The sequence below is a fragment of the Alosa pseudoharengus genome, unplaced genomic scaffold, assembly GCF_046254945.1.
Source record: "Alosa pseudoharengus isolate Yale_2024_CS ecotype anadromous, Long Island Sound unplaced genomic scaffold, YU_APseudo_1.1 YU_APseudo_1.1_scf_20, whole genome shotgun sequence".
Classification (NCBI taxonomy): domain Eukaryota; kingdom Metazoa; phylum Chordata; class Actinopteri; order Clupeiformes; family Clupeidae; genus Alosa; species Alosa pseudoharengus.
The window spans coordinates 17,733,210-17,756,701 of NW_027468664.1; the positions used below are offsets into that span (position 1 = coordinate 17,733,210).

General features: G+C 44.3%; 1 protein-coding gene across 1 annotated transcript; it reads left to right on the forward strand.

The window, feature by feature from the left end:
• The first annotated feature begins 1,357 nt into the window (after positions 1 to 1,357).
• stk24b (serine/threonine kinase 24b (STE20 homolog, yeast)) lies at positions 1,358 to 23,274 on the forward strand. Its single transcript, XM_076296748.1, has 11 exons — positions 1,358 to 2,147; positions 9,892 to 10,122; positions 14,290 to 14,346; positions 15,639 to 15,747; positions 17,139 to 17,296; positions 17,687 to 17,872; positions 18,319 to 18,464; positions 19,071 to 19,197; positions 19,739 to 19,801; positions 21,940 to 22,073; positions 22,284 to 23,274. Exons 1-11 carry the CDS (start codon positions 2,106 to 2,108, stop codon positions 22,321 to 22,323), a joined length of 1,293 nt encoding a protein of 430 aa, XP_076152863.1. The 5' UTR covers positions 1,358 to 2,105; the 3' UTR covers positions 22,324 to 23,274.
• Positions 23,275 to 23,492: the final 218 nt, after the last annotated feature.

The window sequence follows — 23,492 nt, forward strand, 5'->3', positions numbered from 1 at the left end:
AGTACAGATACCCTTTGCTAAATTTTACTCAAGTACAAGTAAAAGTACAACAGTCAGATGTCTACTTGAGTAAAAGTACTGAAGTACTTGTTTTTAAAAGTACTTGAGTATCAAGAGTACAAGAGTAGCCTACATTTTCTAAATATTGCATTACTACTGCCAGTCTGCCACAGTGCTTACATTTATGTACATAAACGTCCTACGTGGAGTTATGAAAAATGGTAATGTTAATACCTTGGAGAATGTAAAAGGAATTGAAAGTAAAATCAAGTCATTTTCATCTTTTTACCATGTTGCCAGGGATGGGCAGTATTTCTAATACATGTATTTAAAATACATATTTCAAATACAAAATACTATTTTGTATTTGAAACACTTGAAGCGAAAACTATCATTAACTTGTTCAGAAAATTGAAATAGTCTGGCGAGGTGGGGCCACAGGTTGGCACATTCCCAGGATGGACCTGCTGCATCTTCATCCATTGTTTCGTCCATGGTTTCGTCTCTTATCTAAATCTGACCATGGAGTTGACTTTGGCGGAAAGCTAAAGGTGATTGCTGATAGGCTGTCCCAATCAGTGGCGCCTGCACAATCCACGTTTGAGAGGGAAACAACAAATTGAGGGTTTCTGAGATTTTTCTTTTTTCCTTTTTTTAGAAGAAGTAATGGGTACTCACGGTTATGGATAGAAATGTAGTGGAGTAAAGAGTACAATATTTGCCTCTCAAATGTACTTGAGTAAAGTCATGAGTACTCCCCAAAAATGATACTCAAGTAAAGTACAGATCCCTCAAAATTGTACTCAAGTACTGTACTCAAGTAAATGTAGGCTACTCCGTTACTGTCCGGCTCTGTCAGTAGGCCTAACCATAAGCCTTTGTCATTTTGGTTTGACCTTTGGTGTGCCTGAGTCCCAAAAAGGTTGAGAACCTCTGACCTACACCACCCTCTGTGGGTCCGATTATTCGCAGTCTTCTGAGTCATATGCCATACATCACAATATCAACATCAAAGTCGACTGAATTAAATGTTCTGTTCTTCTTATCCATTGTGTATAATCTGACAATAAGTTTTGTTGTTATAATAAGGAAAGATTTCCCTAGTTGAATGTTTCCATGTTTTTTGAGTGTAGCCTACAGCATTTTGCAAGCAAAATCTCATTTAAACCAGTGTTCTGTGTTCAAGTTCTGAAAACATGATGTCGACGGACAAAAGTGTTAGTAATTGAGAAAAACAGAAGGCTAATATAGCCTCATTATGGATTCACTAGAATTTTCCTCCCCGTTTTCTGAACCAGTTGCTCCCCCTGCAGTGCGAGGCGTGCCACCGCGTCCGGATCCGCCCTGATGCCCGAGTGACAGCGTTGACAAGATGGCGGAGAGCAAGGCAGCGAAATGAGGATGACAACACATTCTTATTAGTTGCGACCAATGGCAGTACGATTGTTTTAGTAGCTTATAATCGTGTAGTCACAGAGTGCAGGCCAACTAAATCCATTTTGGCCAGAGAGCGGCGGCGAGTCGTTGTGCAAATGTTACCAGTAACCTACTGTGTTCTGTTGGGGAAATCCTTTGGCGCAAGGATCACAGCCAAGCAACTCTGCTGACAATTTAGCTTGCCAGCTAGCTATCTTGCTAGCTTCCAAACATAGCTCCCTAGCGGACGTAGCTAGCTAGCTAATGTTGTAAGCTAGCTACGTTGGTAAAGCCAATGCACTTGTAAAAAGATTATGACTGCGGACAAAAGAACGGTCTGTTGCAGATACATGCTTGCATCGGGAAAACGGCGTCTGGTGTTGATAATTTGAACAGATAGAATCTCAGTATACTTTGTTCGGACTGGGCTTGAAACAAGTTTGTTTGCAAGGTTAGCACAGGAAAGAAGCCTGAAGTGCAGTGCTCCGATGAGGCATTTTGCTGACTACCGGAGTTCGGACCAGGTGGATGTTTATAAACAGCACTGACTAACGTTAGCCAAGTTTGCTAAAGACCATTCGTACTCACACACGGACATTTGCGGACCTCGGAGTTCTTTGGAATTGTTCTCTCTCGTGTATTAGGTGGTTCAGAGCAAACGTTCTTAGTTATTAAAGTTGCCTGGCATCATGGCTCACTCCCCGGTTCAAGGCAGTTTGCCGGGGATGCAGGTAAGACCGCACGCTTAGCAAGCTACATCGCTTTCTGTGTGAAGGGCTTCATAATGTGGTGTTGTCCTGTATGGGAATTATTTTGGATAATGTGAATGAATATGTGATTTGCTGTCTTTAGAAGTCACATACGGCATGAACAGGCAATGTGAAGTGCAAAAAATAGTTGAACATCCTGTAAACACAGCCAATGCATTTAGTAATGTTCACTTATTTCGACAAGATCTGTGCATTTTATGAAAGGTGAACAGACCACTATCAGACAGTGCCATTGAACAGCCTGGTTTATTTCCGAAGTCATCGACATATTCTCCTATAATGTTGCAACGAAATCACATATTGTAGACTATATTCAATGAACAAAATGCATAGTTCTCGTAAACAATTCACACATTAAACCACCTTTGGTAACTACCTCGGCTACAATCTTCCCACTCCATGGTTGTTAGAGGTATCCTCAGTTATTCAGGGGTATCCTCAATTGTGGATGGCATGTTCGTTTCAGACAGCATCGCCCTAATGAGTAGCCTTGTCCCACAGCCAAGGCACCTCTTGCTGTGCCAGCTGAGAAAGAAACTAGGACTCTTTTCAATCAAGTTAGCTATAGAAAAGTTAAGGAGCTACAGCCTTCCTCCTTCACTTGTCTGCTCTAGATGTTTTTGACTAAAGTAAATCATTCTGGGTTGAACCAATTATTTTGAATAAACAGAGCATAGAGGAGGCCTAAACTGATTTTAAAATTGCTGAGTGTCAAAGGCTATGTGCAGATGAGTAGATATGTTGTATTCTTCTTTCTATTACCCTTTCCCCCAAGTCTTCCCTTGTCAGAGCAAAAATGTTCCCCACCCCCTTCTTGCACCGTATAGGGTTTCTGTTTATTACCATTGATCCAGCTTTCCATTGATATGTAAGCCCTTTTGTTGTGGAAATGACCTATCAGTCTTTCTATATAGTAATTTATGTTCTTCAGTATGTTAATATACTCGTAAAGTATAGGCCTACTCTTTTGATCTGGTGTTGCCCTCTCTATGCATCAGTAGATTAGTGTCAATTTTCCTCTTGGCATCGGTCAGTCCCTCTTTATGGCCATATCTGTCCCTATTGCTTAATTCAGGACATGAATACCTAACCAGTCACTATGGGATGAGAGGATACCCTAGTGACCCTTTCTCCAGACATAGTAGCAGCAGCAGTTAGTCACAGCTGATCTCCCTTGTGTGACTGACTGTTAAAAGCGTGGTTTGGTGACCTCTCCCAGATGACCATGTGTTTGTTCAGATTCTCCAATCCAAACCACAAGTGCAGTGTGTGTATGTATGTGTGTGCGTGTGTGTGTGTGTGTGTGTGTGTGCATTGTGCATGCACATGCATCCTCCTGTTCCCGAGGATTTAAATACTTTGGGTGTGAAAGCTCAGGCCAGGGAGAGAGAGAGCTGAGCCATGCCTGGAAAGAGGCATTGCGTTGCGCTGTGCTGGGGGGCGGCCAAGCTGGCGCTACCCTGTGCTGTGCTGCGCTGCGCAGAAAGGGCTTTGACGACTGCTTAATTCTCCAGTGAGCCGAGGTTTAACATTGGGACACAAACATCAGCAGACTAGCCCGGGATCTAATGAGTTTTCAGCTCTCAGGGCTCTCTATGGCAGTAGACATCAAGCACCACAAATACCTATGTATGTTGTGATTGGTGTTCCCTATCGGTGTGCTGTTGGTGTGAAGGTGAATTTAAACTTTCAAATGTCACTGAATGGTCATCAGTGGTCAACGGACATTTTGGAAAGCCTTTGAGTCTTGGAAACGTTCCCTTTCAGAATTCAGTCTTTTTCTTGCAGCAGCTGCCTCTAAGAATGATGTGTTTGCATTCATTCAGTCACTCTTTCATTCAAATTCATTCATTCATTCGTTTTATTCCAGTCCACCAAAGATTTTTTTTCCCGACGTGAGATATCTCATGAAGTCCATCTTGATGTACGAAAGAAGAACGACCCCAATAGACTACAGCACTTTGCCTCTCCCATCTAGTCATATTGATTCTTCAGGGTGTCATTAAGGAGATTTACCCCACGGGAGCTGAGTGTGCAGGTCTGTGTGCTCTCTCTCTCTCTCTCTCTCTCTCTCTCTGCAGACATCCCCGCCATCCAACCCAATTAGCCGCTAACAAGCTTCTCATCTCGGGTCCTCGCCATGAGAGCTCTTCAATTCACACAAACCAGCTCCGCAAGACCCGGCATGTCCTCTGCATATTGCATTACTGACCACGGGTAGCAAGCAATATGTTTTGATTAGGATTTTGTTGAGGTCATAACGTCACAGTATATAAAAATTATCCCACAACGGAGCTATTTATTTATTTATGTATGTATTACACAGATAGATCCTACACAGGTGGATTAGTTCCTTCCTGGGTTGTGTTGGTACTCACAATAATGGGGTTTTACGTGTTGAGCATGTGTGTTAATAAAGTGGTGGAGGTTTCCATTGCTAATGGATATGGTTTCTATCTATATAGAGAAGGGTGTTTGGATGCTGGAATCTTCCATGAGCTAGCGCTGTATTTACACAAATAGCATCACTTCGGGCAACAACAACAACAGCACCAGCAGCGAATTAGCCTTTCTTGTAAAGCAGCCTCTCCATAGGCTGTGACCTAGTAGTGAAGTCTGCTCTTTGCCCACTGGAGCAGAAAACCACACACCAACCATAGTTGCACGTAATAGGCTGCATGTTGGAGCCGTGTTAGGTCAACCCTTTTGATTTCCACAGAGCAGACAGCCTCTCTCGCTCCTCCGTCTGTCCCGGAGAGTGCAGACATGGGGGAGAATGAGTGGTGCGTAAGGGAGCATAAGAGTCGTATGGGTGTTGGGGGAGGAGGAAGCGAGAGAGAGACAGAGCGTTGGTGGGTAGAAAAGCGAGGCATGTGCATTTAGATGCATCCATCCATCCAACGGCGCCATAAGGAAACTGGGTCACTCGGTCGCGTCTCCCAGTTCACGCCATTGCCTTGTGACGGGTGATGGCTCTGGGGCAGCCGACGAGGAAGTGCAAACTGTGTTAGAGATGGAGCTACGGTGGCCACTGAGGCACCTTCATGGTCATGTCCCTAGAAAAAACTCACACCTCTACTTTTGACCTCTCCAAGCTATTTATTCAAGAAAGGTGGTTTGCCGATACATCAGTCTTGAATAAATAACTGAAAAAGAGATCAGAGTGTGTACCCTACCCTGTCCTTGTTCCTGATCATCTCTCAGCCAGCACCTTCTGCTTGAGTGTGCACTCATCCTCCTTGCTTTTCACACTTCTGCAAGTTGAATACACGGAGGACTGCATTTCAGAGTAGGACGATTAACTGAGTGAATTTTTCCATAATTTTCAGTGGGAATTCTGGGGAACCCCCAGGGATCCTCTCATGAGTCTGATCCCAGTGGAGGAGCTCTCATAGGGCCTTTTGACACAGTAGATCCAGAGATGGGAACCAAACCCCTGGTAGTCGACTACAATTCTGACTGCATGTATAGATCTGTTTCCGATAATACAGCGTTAAGTCATAGGCTAGGAATTGATGCTAATCAACCCATCATGCGCTAATCATGCACCAGTGTGATTTGCTTTGCTTCAGCATGCTGTGACTTAGCAGCCAGATTCAAATGTTTCTTTGACGATGTGACACTGATCCACTACTAGGGATGTAACGGTTAGGGTTAATGGTAAACCACGATAAAAATGTTGACGATAACAATTACCGTTTTCATTTCAAATATCATGATTATCACGGATGATTACCACGGTGTGGAAACCGTGTGTTTAATCCTTCCCAGCTTCATCCAAGCCTGCTTTTGACATACAGTAGGCCTGGTGCAATGAAACAAAACTGGTACCCTACTGATTCTGTTATCTACTTGATGGATTTAACTTAATTGGCACAAAGCCAATTAAACATGACCAAGGAAAAAGTGAATAGGACAACACACAATGCCACGGTAACACTATGCTATGAATTAAGAATGCTCAGCTCAGCCAGGTTTGTTTGTGCAGTCAGGATGTAGGCCTATGAATGTGAATGAAAATGTGCCCTTCTAAAGTAGCAATAGGCCACCTTAAAATGCACCAGAATAAAAGAATCTACTCCGTAACAATTTTTTACCCTCCCTCAGCACCGTGATCATTTTGGTCACTATAACCGTGAGGTTAAATCTTCATACCATTACATCCCTATCCACTACACATGAGCAGAGCCACAGTCCACAGGACTCCGGTCAGTTCTGGTCAGGTCACGGTACCTTGGCTCAGCCTCTGGACTGTCTAGTCAGGGGCTCTGATCGCATAAGATCTGAAGTGCTGATCAAAGTCATTCCATTTGGCGTGCTCACAGTACACCTGTCTCTCAACTTGCCAGAGGGTCACTTTTGCATCTAGCACAAAGTGGGCAAAATGGCTTTCAACGCTGCCTCCAGCGGATGTGGCTGCAGTTTGACATTTCTTTTTTTAGGAATTGGATTGAGTCACTTCCTGCGCACAGTGCACACAGTGATGTTGTTTTTCTCTCTCTCTCTCTCTCTCTCTCTCTCTCTCTCTCTGCCTCTCTCTATCTGTGTGTGTGTGTGTGTACATGTACACATATGTGCATTTGTGCAAGTCTTCCTCTCCACCCATTAGACCTCATGTGGCTCACATGATCTGAAACTGAAACACACACACGCACACACACACAGCAATCCATCCATCCAACACATCCCTATCAGAACAGGCCTCTGGTGGAATGAGTTTGATTGTTACGGCTCATGTCCATTATCGCGGCAAAGCCCACCGCGCCGCACATAGCCCACTGATTTCCTATGGAGAGCGGCAAGGCGTGGTTTACGCTTCCGCAATGCACCTTGGGAAGGCGGCGCGGCCATTCGAACAGAGGCGGCGCGTCAAGAAGTTGGGCTCGGCTGAACTTTATGCAAATGAGAGCGGTTAACGCTAGGCGGTTAGCCAATGAAAGTACATCTTCGGTAAACAAGTTCTGTCCTTTGCTCTAGTCTTCCGGTCCGGAACAATAGCCTGTCAGAAAGATTTGTTCCGCCTGATAATCGTGTAGGTTTTATGAAAATATATTAAGCTATATAGTGGCGAAGAAGTTAAGTTTAGAACAAGTTTGCCACTGCACCCTATCAAAGAGACCTTGTTGGCGACTTGAACCAAGACAGAATGTGCTTTGGAGGAACATGTCAGTGATATTTGTGAGTGTTTCAATAAAATATGTTAACAGTAGTAGGCTACCTCCACTTTAGTAGCCTACGTTAGCTGGCATTGTGTAATTACAAAAAATAAAACGTTACACCATACACTTTAGCCTATACACGCCCACAAGCGGCGACGGGAGAGAGGGCTAGGCGTCTGCAAGCGTCTACGCGCCGCAATAATGGACACGAGCCGTTACACCTGTCAGGCCCCATTGGCCTCAGTGCATGAGAGGTCAGACCTCACCTTGAGTGTGCATGAGCGTTAAGGGCCTAAAGGACTGGGCTTTGGAGTTAGTCTGATGGCTGGAGAAAGGGGACAGGCCATAATAAATCTCCTTAAGTGAAATATTCATGGGCTCTGTCCTATTTCTTTCTCTCTCTCTCTCTCTCTCTCTCTCTCTCTTTCTTTCTTTCTTTCTTTCTTTCTTTCTTTCTGTGTGTGTGTGTGTTTGACATAGAGACAGAGCTATTGTGTATGTGAGAGAGACTGTGTGTGTGAGAGAGATAGGCCAGTTCATCTCTAGTTGACAGGCCAGAGATTGGCAATCAGGCCCCTATAGGCTGTGCAGCCGCACCCAATCCGTCACATAGACTTCTCAGAGTCCCCAACACACACATACACACACAGCACTACAGATTTCCATGTACAGTATATTTCTTCATTCTTAGTCTCTGTATTAACCAGGATGTGAGATATTAGTGACACAGACCGTTAATCTGACATTCTCCAGAAGTAGAAATACAGATGGTGACTGCATTGTTGTTTTTTTATATTCTCTTTACGCTAAACGGTTTGTTAAGAATTCTTGTCTTGAAGCAGCCTTGCGTATTCACACTCTCAAAAACCGTTTGCGTTTTTGTGGGGAAAGGTAAATCCAAACAGCATGGCTGGCTTCGGCTTTTCATCTTGCTTTATTAATATAATATTGTAGAGTACCTTTCTTCCTCCTTGAGGCCATTGAATTGCAGTGGGATATATTTATGGAGTGGATCTCTGCAGGCAGGCTTGGCTATCGTTCATCTCGAAAGGAATTGTTGTGAGCTTGAAATTCCACGTCACGTTCCCGAGGCTTTGAATTATCAGTGTGAGAAATTAGAGCTGGTTGCATCACACTCGCTGAGCTACATCCTTTTCTCCCTGGTGTTTTATCTCAAGTTTTGGCCCATTCTTTACCCCACCCCGGTCTCTCTCTCACTCACTCATTCTCTCTCTCTCACTCACTCATTCTCTCTCTTTCTTTTTTTCTCTGTCTTTGATTGCAATCTCACTCCTGGGATGTCCCATGTTTGAAAAGGAAGTTTAGCCTAGCTTCCCACAACTCCCCTGGGCTAGTAGAGTGCTAGATATTGCCGTGGAGCAACCAGGCCAGCTGGTCGAGCATGGCCCTGCAGTGTTGAGATCATGGGGTCAACTCCCATGATGCACCAGTGTTGATGAAATATATGCCTCCACTTTACGCGTAAGTCACTTTGGCTAAAAGCATCTGGTAAACGCTGCTGGCTAATGATGGTGTATGGTATAGATGACATGAATGAAGGCAGACAGGCAGGCAAGAGGGCGGAGGGAATCATAAAGCCATTAGCCACAGACCAGGAGTTCATCCAAGCGTCTGTCCTTAAAATTGAAGTAGAATGCAAATCAAATGAAAGGCTTAAACTGAGGAGTTTGACACCAGACTGAAAACATTTCAGATGGTGTTTGCATTAGCCTGTGTATGAGCTGGAAAAAAAGTGTTGGGTGTGTGTGTGTGAACATGTGTGTTTGAATTAGCGTATGTGAATTGGAAAAGAGCGTAGCGTGTGTATGAAAATGTCGCCTTATGCAGAGCATTGGATAGCTAGTCCACTCTACTCCACATCTTCTCTGGAATCCCCAGAGGGAGTTCCGCAGGGGTCAATGTCCTGAGTGTTGCTGGCGACAACACAGCCTCTCCAGATGTGCTGCTGTCTACAGACCCCACTCTCTGTCCATTCAGTCATCCTGAAAATAGTTTAGACAATTTCTTTGCAAAAACATTCATAAACAATCAGTGTTTGTAATGTTTATATCAGAAAAAATACAATATGATAGAAATGAACAGACTCTACGTTTGAGGAAAGAAATTTACTGCTGAACTGCTTATAGTTCAACCCACAAGACAAGACTTTGTGTCAGCAGCTCTTTCGCCCTTTGTAAGGGTAGCCAGCACCTTAGTTGTACCTGTATGATATTGTATGAATGGTCTTGTGTCATGTCTCTCTGCAAGGGTCATCTGTTCCCACACATTGTGACATTGTAGCTCACTAATTGATGCCATGAGGTACTCGATCATCTCTCTCTTTCTCTCTCTCTTTCTCTTCCTCACTCCTGCTCTCTTCTTCTCCTTCTCTTTCTTTCTCCCTCCCTCTCTCTGGGTCTAGACTGTTGTCTGTCTCAATGTTTGAGGATGTGATACACGTAGATCTTATTGCTTTTCAATATTTAGATATCTTAATATGGGTAAGTAGTGTTTAAACCTCTCTCTCTCTCTCCCTCCATCTGTAGAGTCTGAGGGCCGACCCTGAGGAGTTCTTCACCAAGCTGGAGCGGATCGGCAAGGGCTCGTTCGGCGAGGTCTTCAAAGGCATCGACAATCGCACCCAGAAGGTGGTGGCCATCAAGATCATCGACCTGGAGGAGGCTGAGGACGAGATCGAGGACATCCAGCAGGAGATCACCGTGCTCAGCCAGTGCGACAGCCCCTTCGTCACCAAATACTACGGCTCTTACCTGAAAGTGAGTGAGCCCGCCGCGCCGTCCCCTGCCCTCACACCACCATGATCCCATGGCCTCCAAGTGCACTGAGAAGCGCCTTTTGTGAACACTAATGATTTCTTACAGCAGGGGTTTTCTACTGATTGTGAACCAGGGACCACCATTCTGACTAATTATGTAATGCCAGGACCACCACTGAATAAAAATACTGATTACACATTGCAACTACATACTACTGAATCCATGGTCACAAGTGGGCCGCGGACCACTGGTTGAAAACCCCTGTCTTACAGGATTAATTACTTGTTTTGTAAGTAAGTAATTAAGTAAGTAAGTAAACTTTATTTATATAGCACATTGTGTTGATATCCAACCGGAGTTACTTATTGCATGAGAGACAGCAACACAGTGCTCTCCCAAAATTGCTTATTTTGAGTCATCTTATTGACATTTAGTAATAAGTCTTATTACTAAATGCTTTCAGTCCCTGCATGGTAGAACACTCAGATGTGCTATTTTTAACCCCCCCCACCAATTCACTTTTTTTGCTCCCCTATTTATTTAAAATCATAGATGGAGGATACTAACTGCCTTGGGCCCCTGTTGTGCAGGGTGCTGCGATGTGCTATTTTAAGGAAGGTCTGAATATTTGAAATGAAATTAATGTGTGAAGACTGCTGTCTCTGACACCTGTCAAGTCTTACTCTCCATCTTAGTGACTCACACATAATGACCAGCGACATACCACAGAGTAGGATCTCTTGCCCTCTCTCTCTCTCTCTCTCTCACACAGACACACACACACACACACTTTCTACATTTCCTCTGGACATGAGATAACATCACCTCCACATCACCTCTATTTCTCTCTCTCTCTTTCTCTCTCTCTCTCTACTTTGTTCTTTTCCGCCTAAGGTAGATCCATGTAATACATTTCTCCAACAGGCAGCAGCACCAAGCATAAATCAGACTAGATAAAGCCGTGTCAGATATCAAAGTTTTGTACACACACACAAACACACACACACACACACACACACACACACACACACCACAGTGCCCTGAGTCTGAAGTTTACTTCCAGTTACTCCATGGTCCAGGTAGGTACAGTGTTGCCCAACCCCCCACAGAATATGAAGGAAGAAAAAAATATTGAAGGCTAACCCTAATACTTGGCAGCAACAACGTATGCCAATTCTGGGAGGGCGTTGTCCACTTTCATTGCATCATTATAACTGCTTGCATTTGGTTATTGCTTGATGTAGACTTACACCAATGTTTTCACCTCGAACCAACTATAAAAATAATTCTGACAGACAGACATGTTGCGATAGTTCAGGATTGTCTTACACATTTCTGTACATAGACACGCACACCCCCAGTGATGGAAATAGATTGTGCAGATTTGTTGGCGGCTTGGGACTTCCTGCGGCCACAGAGGTTTAGAAAAGGGTGCTCGCATTCAGCTCTCTTTTCACTCAGACAGCAGGTACGAGTTCAGCACTGTCCGGTTGCAGTCCAACACACACACGCGCGCACACAGACACACACGCACAGACACACGCGCACGCACAGACACACGCGCAGACACAGACACACAGGCACACACACACAGACACACACACGCAGACAGACAGACACCACACACACACGCAGACAGACAGACAGACACCACACACACACGCAGACAGACAGACAGACACCACACACACACGCAGACAGACAGACACCACACACACACACGCAGACAGACAGACACCACACACACACGCAGACAGACAGACACACACACAGACAGACAGACACACACAGACACACACACACACACACACACACACACACTTCTCCATTTCAGAAAAGCTTAAACACAGACACATACATACAGACGTGAGTAATCTTTGTTAACTGCATACTTGCGGTGGCTTAGTCCATGCATTCCATTCATGTATAGGGAACGTTCTGATCTGGACTTATCTGTACATGAGAACACAGCTGTGGTTAAGAGCAAAGACTGATTTATCCCTGATCTGTGCTTTGCTTGCCGCTTGATTTGTTTATTTATTTGTTTGTTTGTTTGTTTGTTTGTTTTTTATCTGGGCCACAGCTGTTTTGTCTCTGCCAGCAGCCGTAAGGTTTATGTGTTTGAACCAAACTGATCTGTGTTAAGGAGGTGAGACTGCAGACTGAGTGGCTTGTGAGTGAGTGATATCCTGCATTCTTTCTTTCTTTATGGTTTCCTTTCTAATAAAGCATCGGTTGTGGTAAGGGCATGTGTTCATAGGTGTTACTATGGTTACTGTTGGTTGTGGTGAGGCCAAGGAAGTTTGTCCTCCTTTCGTGACAATAAATACCTATCACGTTGGATAGTAAAAACCCACATGCACACACACACACACACACGTCATGTTGTTATTAGCGGAGTCTTGTAGTGAATCCTAGCATGTGTCTAAAAGGAGAAGAGAGCTGGCTGTCACATGCATGGTTGCTGCTGGGACGGTGTTAGGAGTATTGAATTGAAATATGTTGGGTATGAAATTAACTGCTGAGATGGTTTGTTTGTGTGTGTGTGTTTGCGTGTGCACGCACATTTGAACACTTTTGTGTGTGTGTGTGTGTGTGTGCGTGCGTGCACATGCATTTGAACACTTTTTGTGTGTGTGAGCGAGCATGTATGAGTGTGTTAGTGTAAGTATGCGTTGCATCAGCGTGCCGTGGCTTCTGGCTGATGTAGCTGTAGGGGCTCCGGTGCTAGCTGGTGGGGGGTCTGCTATGACTGCTCCACTGTATGCAGGTCAGAGAATGAATCATTCATTTGGATCAGAGAGAAAGAGGGGGAGAGAGAGAGAGCAGGCAGTGGGGCAATGGTCCTTACGGGGCTATGGCAGTTTGAGAGAGGGGGGTTGGAGAGAAAGAGAGAGAGAGAGTGCAACTGTGGTGGAAATATTGGAGTATCTGGAGAGTCTATTTTCATGTGGTAGCCTGTTTTGGAAAGAATTTCAAAGTAAACCACTCACACATACTTACACACACACACACACACACACACACACAAATACTGCCTCTTTTAAGCGTGTCATGTGAGTGAGGAAGTATGTAACCCGATTTTCGGTTTCCCACCCTCTCGACTGCAGTTAATCCCGAATTAAACTTGGATTAGAAGTAGCTCAAACACCCACACCACAGTCCTCTCCAGAAATAATAAAAAAAAAAACGTTGTGCTTTTAATCTCTTCTCCATGTCAAGGCATCAAGTCATAACAAACCGCAAAACTGCATCTGCCATATCCCTCCCCTGTATCTCCAACTAGTGCCATGCTTCGGTAACACTTAACCCTTAAAGGAGTACCGTCACACCAGTGTGACGGGAATGTTGAGAAATGAACGTTCTAAAGAATATCTGGGTTCATTGAATTCAACATAGAATTTTAGAACCTTCAATTGTTGCGGAACTTAGAACGTTCAAAAACCTACACCTTTAAGGGTTAAAGGTGCAGTCAGCGATTGCACTGGAAGTTGTGTTTGTTTTGTATTTATGTTTATATTTCAATTTATTAGCAGACACTATTTTCCAAAACAACGTACATTAAGTTGTGGGTTCAATTCCCGGCTTCCACCGAGCAAAGCACTTAACCCCAAGCTGGGGTTCACATAAGTCGCTTTGGATAAAACGTGTATGCTAAATGAATAAATGTAAGAATACATACATTTAAATGTACATATTTTAACCAAGGACCAAACGAAACACACCAGGGAGGTAGCTCACCCCACCCCTCAGTATTCCCAGATAAAATGCACAGAGTGTTTCATTTCTGTTTGGGGGGCAGTTTTCAGAGCCTGGGTTTACAGAGACCAGTTTTTTTTACAATGCACTCACGTAATGGGCAACTAGCTAGATGATTGCTGAATGTGACCTTTAACTCGGATAGTCCGCCCACGGAGGCTTCAAAGATCATCTGTAAAGATTTAAGTTGATATGTAAAATTATTGTTGAACAATTACTAAGCACCTTTGGTTATCACCTTAACCAAACCCAGTCAATAGTGTCAATAGATAGTTTGTTAATAATCTGAGCGTCTGTAGGCAGTTTGTGGGCGGACTATCCAAATGAAGTGTCACCCATACTTCTTCCTCTTTTCTTTTTTGTCCTCCCTTCCACTCATCCTTTCCTCCTCTCTTCTTCCCGTTCCAGGACACAAAGCTATGGATCATCATGGAGTACCTGGGCGGCGGCTCTGCCCTGGACTTGGTACGTCATGTCTTGTCACACGCAACACAGCCAAAGAGCTGTGACCTTGACACGTGTGCGCACACACGCACACACACACACACACGCACACACACACACACACACACACACACGCAGATAGATAGATAGATAGATAGATAGATAGATAGATAGATAGATAGATAGATAGATTTTATTGCTAATATTTGCACAGGTACATTTTTGTGCGTTGCTCACAGTTAGCTTTTGTTAAACCAGGCCCAACTGAGGGAGTTAAATAGCACCACATTATTAGTAATAATTACACAAAGTATTAAACACAAAGTATTAATCCCAAATTTCCATCAATCGATAAAATATACTTAATAAAGGATTAGTAAATAATTAATCGAGTCTATATCTATCAATATAAAAACATCAACTTCTCCTGGTGCTCTGTATTGTTTAAACAGCCAGGACAGGACGAGGAGGAGTTACATGAAAAATTACCACATTTCATTGGCTGTTGAGTGTAAACATCAAGATTCGTTTGTCGGAGTTGAGGACTTTAAAAAAATTTAAAAAGAGGTACTGTCTAGTGAAAGTCTACCTGGTTGCCTGAGGTGCTCCTTGACAAAAAAATCATTATAAAGGCTGTGGTCATCTCGCGACTCGTACTGTAACGCCCTCCTGACGGGCCTCCCAGCCTGCACAGTGAAGCCCTTTCAGATGATACAGAAAGCAGTGGCGCGTCTGGTCTTCAATCAACCTTAAAGGGCACATGTGACCCCGCTGCTCAGCTAGCTCCACTAAGCTGCTTTGGATAAAAGTGTCAGCCTAATGATGAAATGTAAATGATTAGCCTATACTGTATGTGCTAAGGTTGCCCGCTAAAGGTTGGAGCAATAGGGTGGACGTCAGGTGGTCTTTGCCAACCCCCAGCCTAACCTTGACAACAGAGAGCTGCTTAGACCCCCTGATGTCTCCCAATGGTGAAGATCACTCTGAAAGTAAAGAGGTTGTAGCAGCACAAGTGCATCACAATAATTATAACAAGGACACCTAAATGACACCTAAAACATTCCTAGAATACATGAAGCTGACATTGATGAGCCTCCTGTAACGCTCTGGAAGTTGCGTGCGTGCACTTTTTGCATGTTTAGGTCAAGAGGATTGTAATGTTTCTGGATGTGGGAAAGGGAGAACCAAAGAGAAGTGTGTGTGTTTGTTTAGGTTAAGCTGTGAAAGAATGTGAGTCTGTGTGTGTATATATACACGTGTGCGCATAGAGATTTAGCTCTAATAAGTGTGTGTGTGTGTGTGTGTGTTTTCAGATGGAGCCAGGGTTGCTGGATGAGACACAGATTGCCACAATCCTCAGAGAAATCCTAAAGGGGCTGGAGTACCTACATTCTGAGAAGAAGATACACAGAGATATCAAAGGTGAAACACACTCACTCACTCACACACACACACACACACACACACACACACACACACACACACACACACACAAACACACCGACAATGGTGCATATAAATGCACATAAAAACTCATGATCAGACAGATAGTCGGACTTCAACACAGATGCAGAAATCTCTGTCTCTCCCTTCTTCTCCTCATCTTGTCTTTCTCTCTCTTCCACTTTTTGCCTCGTACACACACACCCACTCACATACACACACACGCGCGCGCACATGCACACACACACACACGCACGCACTTTCATAGAAATGATCCACACCCTCGTGGAGCCTCCAGCATCACTCCCTCACTGTAATGACTCCATTTTGTTTTTGTAGCCTTTTGATGTATAGAGGACAACAACAGATGCCAAATAACAACAGATTCCAAAAAGCTGCCAAGACCTCCATTAGAATGCTCTCCCTATTTGGGCCATGACTCTGTATACGCAACGCGCCCTCTCTAGTCTCTCTCTCAGGAGAGGCAGCTAACAGCTTGTCCTAACAGCATCTGAGCCTCCGACTGTCATGTTGCATTGAATACTCTCTGTTCACGCTGAATCTGTTAAATAGGCCGATCTATTGAGTCATATTTCTCGTTCAAGCTCGCGGAACAACAACAGAGCTCGACTCTCCATCTGTATGTCCATTTTAGTAGAGACAGAGCAGCACGTCCACCCTACGGATACAGTTTATCAAATGAAACTGTATCGGTAGCAACGAACCAACACTTTAGTTTATGGGTATATGAAAAAGTTCCTCTTGCTCTTTCTCATAAGTTTTATTTTGCCCAATGAACACTATCCTCACATAACTTTATGGTGGTGGATGGAATGAACTGCTTTTACGCCCCAAATGCGGAATTTTGTTGCTCAATAAAAGGGTGTATCTGAAATGACATGTTATCCAGTCATGTTGTCACAACATTGGTGCACTGGCGTCTTGTGCAATAATTTGCTGGGTTTAACTTATGAAGTGTAAAATGTCATTACAGCATGGTCTAACAACCGTGAAGTCAAAGACCCGATGTTGAACACATGACCGATAATTATTGTTAGGGATCGTTAAAGCACATTAATGTTTTATGCTGTAAATGGACACATTTTTTATGAATGTGATCAAACATGCATAAGCTAAATAGCCTATGAAATATTTGGCCATGTTGTGTAACGCACGTTCCATCATAATGGAATACACTATGAAGAGCAAAGAAACCTATAGCAACCTAAAGCTTGCCTAGATCTAGATCACTCTAGAAAGGGCTCTAGATCATGTGCGTGATCATTGCAATTACCCTTTTGTCTGCATAGCTTGCCCCATGTTTCATGTCTGAGTGACCCTGACCCCCTTCCTGTGTTGTTTGATGGCAGCGGCGAACGTGCTGCTGTCAGAGCAGGGTGAGGTCAAGCTGGCCGACTTCGGCGTGGCTGGGCAGTTGACCGACACGCAGATCAAGAGGAACACCTTCGTGGGCACGCCCTTCTGGATGGCCCCTGAGGTCATCAAACAGTCCGCCTACGACTCCAAGGTGAGGGCGTATGCATGTGAGAGAGTGTGTGTGTGTTCTGTTATTTTTTTTATACTGTCTTTACTGTCCTTTATACTTTGTATTTATTAGTGATTAAACTCAGGGTTATTCATAGTTTTATTCAGCTGTGATGAATAGTCTTTGTTTTAGTTTTGCTGTCTGTGACTGTTTGATTTATGAGAGAAGAGAGAGAGAGAGAGAGAGAAGAGAGAGAGAGAGAGAGAGAGAGAGAGAGAGAGAGACTCTTTTGTTTCTCTCATTCTTTCTCAAATACACACAGACACACACTTTCATAGGCTTTTACCTCGTCCTCTCAGATGCTCCAGCATTACTCACATGCAGACAGTTTATCTGACCACTCTTCTGTGTGTGTGTGTGTTTTGCCTCCAGGCAGACATCTGGTCCCTGGGCATCACAGCCATCGAGCTGGCCAAAGGAGAGCCCCCGCACTCGGACCTCCACCCCATGAAGGTGCTGTTCCTCATCCCAAAGAACAACCCCCCAACGCTGGAGGGAAGCTACAGCAAGCCCCTCAAAGAGTTTGTGGAGGCCTGCCTCAACAAAGAGCCCAGTTTCGTAAGTGGACCCATAGATGATGTACAAATATAAATAGACACAGGTTAGTTATAAATGCATGCATATGTTTTGCTCACACAACTTGACATAGCGTTATGTAGAGGAGATGCAGAATAGGAAACCTTTGTGGTTCGTAGTGTGGGTCAACTGTGTATCTGGCCAATTTCTTTCTCTATTACATTTGAACTGTTCTAATTATAATTCAAACCATCTCTTTCTGTCTCACTTTCTCTCTCTCTCTCACTCACACTCACACTCACACTCACACACACACACACACACACACACACACACACACACACACACACACACACACACACACACACACACACACACACACACACACACACACACACACACACACACACACACACACACACACACACACACACACACACACACTATCACTTTCTCTCTCTCTGTCTCTCTCTCTGTTTCTCTCGCAGAGGCCCACAGCCAAAGAGCTTCTAAAGCATAAGCTGATAGTTCGCCACGCGAAGAAGACCTCGTACCTAACAGAACTGATTGACCGATACAAGCGCTGGAAGGCCGAGCAGTCCAGAGAGGAGTCCAGCTCAGACGAGTCCGACTCGTACGTCTTTCCCAATTCTGTTTTTTTTTTATTTTTTTTTTATTATTATTTATTTTTTTTTCTTCAAAATGTTCAAAAATGACCTTGACATGGAGCGCCTGTTCCCTGTGCTGTTCAGACATCTACTGAAGTTAGCATGCAAAGCAGCTAGCGCCGGGCCAGCTCTTTCCAATACCATTTGTTTCCATTCTGTGTGCTGCTGTATTACATGCAATGCAATGCAATGCAAGTCAATGGAAGAGGGCTGTGTGTGGCTTTGTTCAAGACGACTCGAATCCTACAGGATTCAGAGTTCCTTTAAAATCACTTGTGAAGGGTCTTTCTCTTGCTATCGTTTGTTTAGTGTCGGTTCACTTGGTCATGAGCAGGGGATCTGAACTAAGCTATTCTGCTGTCAGCTCCTCTAGAAATCAGGCTGTTGAGTTGTAGCACTTGGCAAGGTCATTGTTATGTCCTGTACTGGACTTCGTGAGCATGTGTGTGTAGCGCACATCCCTGTTTGTGAATGTATTATGTACGTACGTATGTGTGTGTGTGACCGTGCGTATATGTATGTGTGTGTGCATGTGCATCTGTGTTCATGTGTTTCTACGAATGTGTGTGCAGGGAGCAGGATGGCCAGGCGTCAGGAGGCAGTGGCTTTGGGAGTGATGACTGGATCTTCACTATCCGGGAGAAGGACCCCAAGAAGCTGCAGAACGGAGCCAGCCAGGCCGGTGCTCCTGAGGAGGAGGTGAGGGGGAGGAAGAGAGAGACATACACAGAAAAGCTCTACTAGAAAGATAGATAGATGGATTGATGGATAGAGGGATGGCTAAAGGGATAGACATTGGGACAGATGGATATTGAGACATAAATATTAAGATATACAGATAGATAGAAGGATAGATATTGGGACAGATGGATATTGAGACAGATAGATATTAAGATATACAGATAGATAGAGGGATAGACATTGGGACAGACAGGCAAAGTAGTAGCTCTGTAGGCATTTGCTCTGTAAGTTGAGTTGATAAGAGTTGCCTGTCAGTCAAATATGATTCTTCCAGAAGCTTACATTTAATGACAGTTTGAAAATGACCTATGGAATGCATAGGTCAAACAGTCAAGCATGATGTAGATCAAAATTTCAATCTGGTGCATGAAGGCTTTATTTAACAATAAACATTTAATATTTCTATTATTCCCCTCCTTATTTCCTGTTCTCTCCCTCTCTCTCCCCCCTCCCTCCCTCCCTCTCTGCCTCTTCTCTCCTCTCCTCTTCCATTCTACAGAACGTTCCCAAAAGGCCTCTATCTCAGAGCTTGTCCACCATCATATCTCCTGCTTTCGCTGAGGTAAGCCACCGTACTGTGTAGGAGATTATAACTCTGCACACTACAGCACACACACCACCAAAGACCCTTTGATAACTGAAGACCAACACAAATGGCTTCCCCTTATTCCACCTCTCTTTACAGTACAAGCCTGACATTTACTGGTGGTATCTTCATTTGTAGCTACGTACCTAAGACAAATACACGTTTTTGGGAAGTTGGGAACATGTCAAGTATTATCCCTGATAAGATTACCTCAGCCCAAAAGTCACTGAATGTGTGGAATATTTCAGAGACAGTGTCACCAGTGCCAGAACTTAAGCAGTGTGCACTGGAATTCTCTTTACCAGTTCAAACGCTCATGTGTATTTGTGAAACCAGAGCAAAAGGTCTGTCTCATTTTTAAGTGATGGACTAATGTGGGGGGGATAAGAGTGAGGTAGAGACCCAGTGGAAAACACTACACAAGGTTCAAAAGCAGAACAGACACGCTGTTATAGAGAAAGAAGAGGGAACATACAGATACAAGCTGTCTCTTGATGAGATCAGGGGTGCGTTTCCCAAAAGCATAGTTGCTAACTAAGTTAGCAACTTTGTTGGTTGCAATGCAATTTCCCATTGCCAACCAACTAAGTTGCTAACAGGTTAGCATCTATGCTTTTGGGAAAAGCACCCCTGGTCTTAATGGAGTGCAGATCCACAGAACCCCATTATACATCAGAAAGAAATGTTGGCCTCCTATTATTATGAAAATATGTAACTGCTTGAGTGATCGGAATACCTGAAGTGTTCCTTGGGATACACTACACTGACATTGCATCGGGTTATGCTCCAGAGATCAGACTCGGAATTGATGTTCAGAATTGGTAATCAATGCTCTGCTGTGCATGTCACTAACATAACACTAGCAGTGTCAACCATTGTGCTGCCGGTGGCAACCATTCCGCAGAGTGAGTGCATTTACGTGATTGAAATGACCTCCGATCGTGTTTGCGATTGTTAGAGGGAAGGCAGAGTCCACACAGCCCAGCTGGGCTTCTCTATAGCGCAGCTGTTATTAGGCGGCACAAAGCCCCCGTGGGATTGATCCGGTTTGGCCGGCGGCTCACCGGACCCACGTGCCGAGTGACTCACTGCGGGAGCGGTGGTGCTTCTGTCCTCAAAGAGTCTTTAAAGGAGGCTGATAATGACGTCCTGCGTTCGCCCCCCCTCCCTGGTTCAGACACACACATACACACATGTACACAGAGAGAGTGTGAGGGATAGACACACACACACACACACACACACACACACAGTGACAGACATATCCATACACACACACACACACACACACACACACACACACACACACACACACACACTAATCCGTGAAGGATGGCAGTGTTGGAGGAGGAGTTTGATGGATGGGTGGATGGGGAGATTGCTGGTTGGGGGAAATGGCCTCAGAGAGAGAGAGAGAGAGAGAGAGAGAGAGATATGAAGCCACTCACACTCATCCTTCCCCCACTGTTGGCATCATAGTATCCTGCCCCTCAAGGACACCTCTGCTGTGGCTGACGATGAGGCTGCAGAATGAGTAGGCTGCTCCGTGAGTGCTCCAGGAGTGTAGGTCAGTGTAGCGGACACATGGATTTGAAGGGCCCTTTCCCAAACCGGACCCTATACCCTCCCACTCCATCAGCTCGTTTTGTATCCACATTCGCGGCTGCGAAGGGCATTCTCATGAATGGGTGGGGTGTGATCCAGCGACCTCCTAAAGTGCTGCGCAAAAGACAACACTCAACATGTAAACAAACGCAGTGTTTGCAACTGTGAACAACATTGAGAACACTTTAGTGGCCAGTTCCTTCAAATGCATGTGATTGATTGAGTGAATACCCCAGCGGTTACACAGGAGTCTAGACTGTCACTCTCTAGTTAGTCTCGCTCTCTCTCTCTCCCTCCCTCATACATACACACAAATGCACATAGACTTAATTCTCTGTCAGAGGAAACAAGACGAGACGCATCTGCTGTAAAGCTGACATCTCTCGCTCTCTCTCAACCACACACACACACACACACACACACACACACACACACACACACACACACACACACACACACACACACGTTCACTATTTGATGTGTGTGTCCATGTGTGTTTTGAAACGCAGCTGCAGGACAGAGGGGACACGTCTGTGAAGCCCGAATCTCTGGAGGAGCTGAGGGCGGCCATCTTCTTGGCTGAGGAGGCGTGTCCCGGAATCTCAGACACCATGGTGTCGCAGCTCATTCAGAGGCTGCAGAGGTGAGTACTCACACACACTCACTCATTATCACACACACACACACACACACACACACACACACACAGGCGTTCACACACAAATGTACAAGCAGGCACAAAAATATACAAACATTCACAAAATTATGCACACGCACACATACACATATATACATACATACACGCACAGTATAGTCTGCCTGCCTTCATGTCCTTGTTTCTTCCTCTCTGTAGGTTTTCTAGACCAAGAACATCATCATCTTCTCGCCCCTGATTGGTGTTCAGGACCTGTCCATCACTGCATCATACCGCCCCCCCTCTAAATTAACCAATGAGATGCCAGCTGACTCATTCAAGTATCTCTGGGGGGACCACTGGTGATTCAGTCGCTGAAAGAGAAACGTCAGACCCTCACTAGCTTTTCATTTCCTTCTTCCTTCTAGTTTGAAATGTGGGTTCAGATGTGTGTGTGTGGGTGGGTGTGTGTGTGTGAGTTAGAGAGCTGGAAAGTTATATCTTTGCCCACACTGCTTGTACTCACAGCATCTATAGAGAGAGAGTGTGTGTGTGTGTGTATGTATGGTTGGCGGTGTAACAAGGAGAAAGAAAAAAATGCATCTGTAAAACTTTTGTGTGATTCTCTCACACTAAAGAATCCCAAGTTGCACGCTCCCATTCAGGAAAGAAAACTCACACGTGCACACACACATACACACAGACATATACACACACACACACCACCAAGCCTTTGAGAGCATGCCTGGTTCAGAGAGGATAGGACTGCATGAGTGTGTGCCCTATGAGTGTGTGCTTGAGTGTGTGAGCGCATGGACTTGGCCACCCCCCTTATGCTATCGAGATTACAGCATTCTCACTGAAAACTCAGGTAACCTGCATTGAGCGGACAAGTCATCCAGGGGGACAGGGGGCGCTGTGTTTTTGGATTCGTGTATAAATCTGTATATAGGCTCAGTTTTACAGAGGTTTAAAGACAAATGATGGATTTTTTTGTTTTGTTTTTTCCTTTTTTTTTGCAAAAATGAGTCACTGTGTACAGATGGCAGAGTGCTTCTGTAGATATTGTTAGTAAAAGAAGAAGAGAAAGATGAATATTTAAAAAATAATTACGTCACTTGAATGGCCATTACTGAAATTGCCTTGCCTTTTTATCAAAATGTACATTTTTTTGGTGTTCATTTAATTTTAATAAAAATTTTAAATGAGATTGGTCTTGTTTATGTCTTTAAAAATATGGCTCCACAAAGGTCTGGCAGTCATTGCAGAAGTATCTAAAATCTCATAAAATACATTTATTGTGTATTTTATATACACTCCCTGGAGGACTTCTTACTATCATCTTACTATGATTTCTTACTATCATCCAAACAAATATGGGAAATTAAAAATAGCTCCATTACATTCCCTTACTTTTCAACCCTAGAA

Bases quoted from the DNA above. Each gene is read 5' to 3' on its own strand.
- stk24b (XM_076296748.1), top strand. From the start codon at position 2,106: ATGGCTCACTCCCCGGTTCAAGGCAGTTTGCCGGGGATGCAG. The intron at 2,148-9,891 runs GTAAGACCGCAC...CTCCATCTGTAG, and splicing joins GCAGTTTGCCGGGGATGCAG to AGTCTGAGGGCCGACCCTGA. The intron at 18,465-19,070 runs GTACGTCTTTCC...ATGTGTGTGCAG, and splicing joins AGCTCAGACGAGTCCGACTC to GGAGCAGGATGGCCAGGCGT.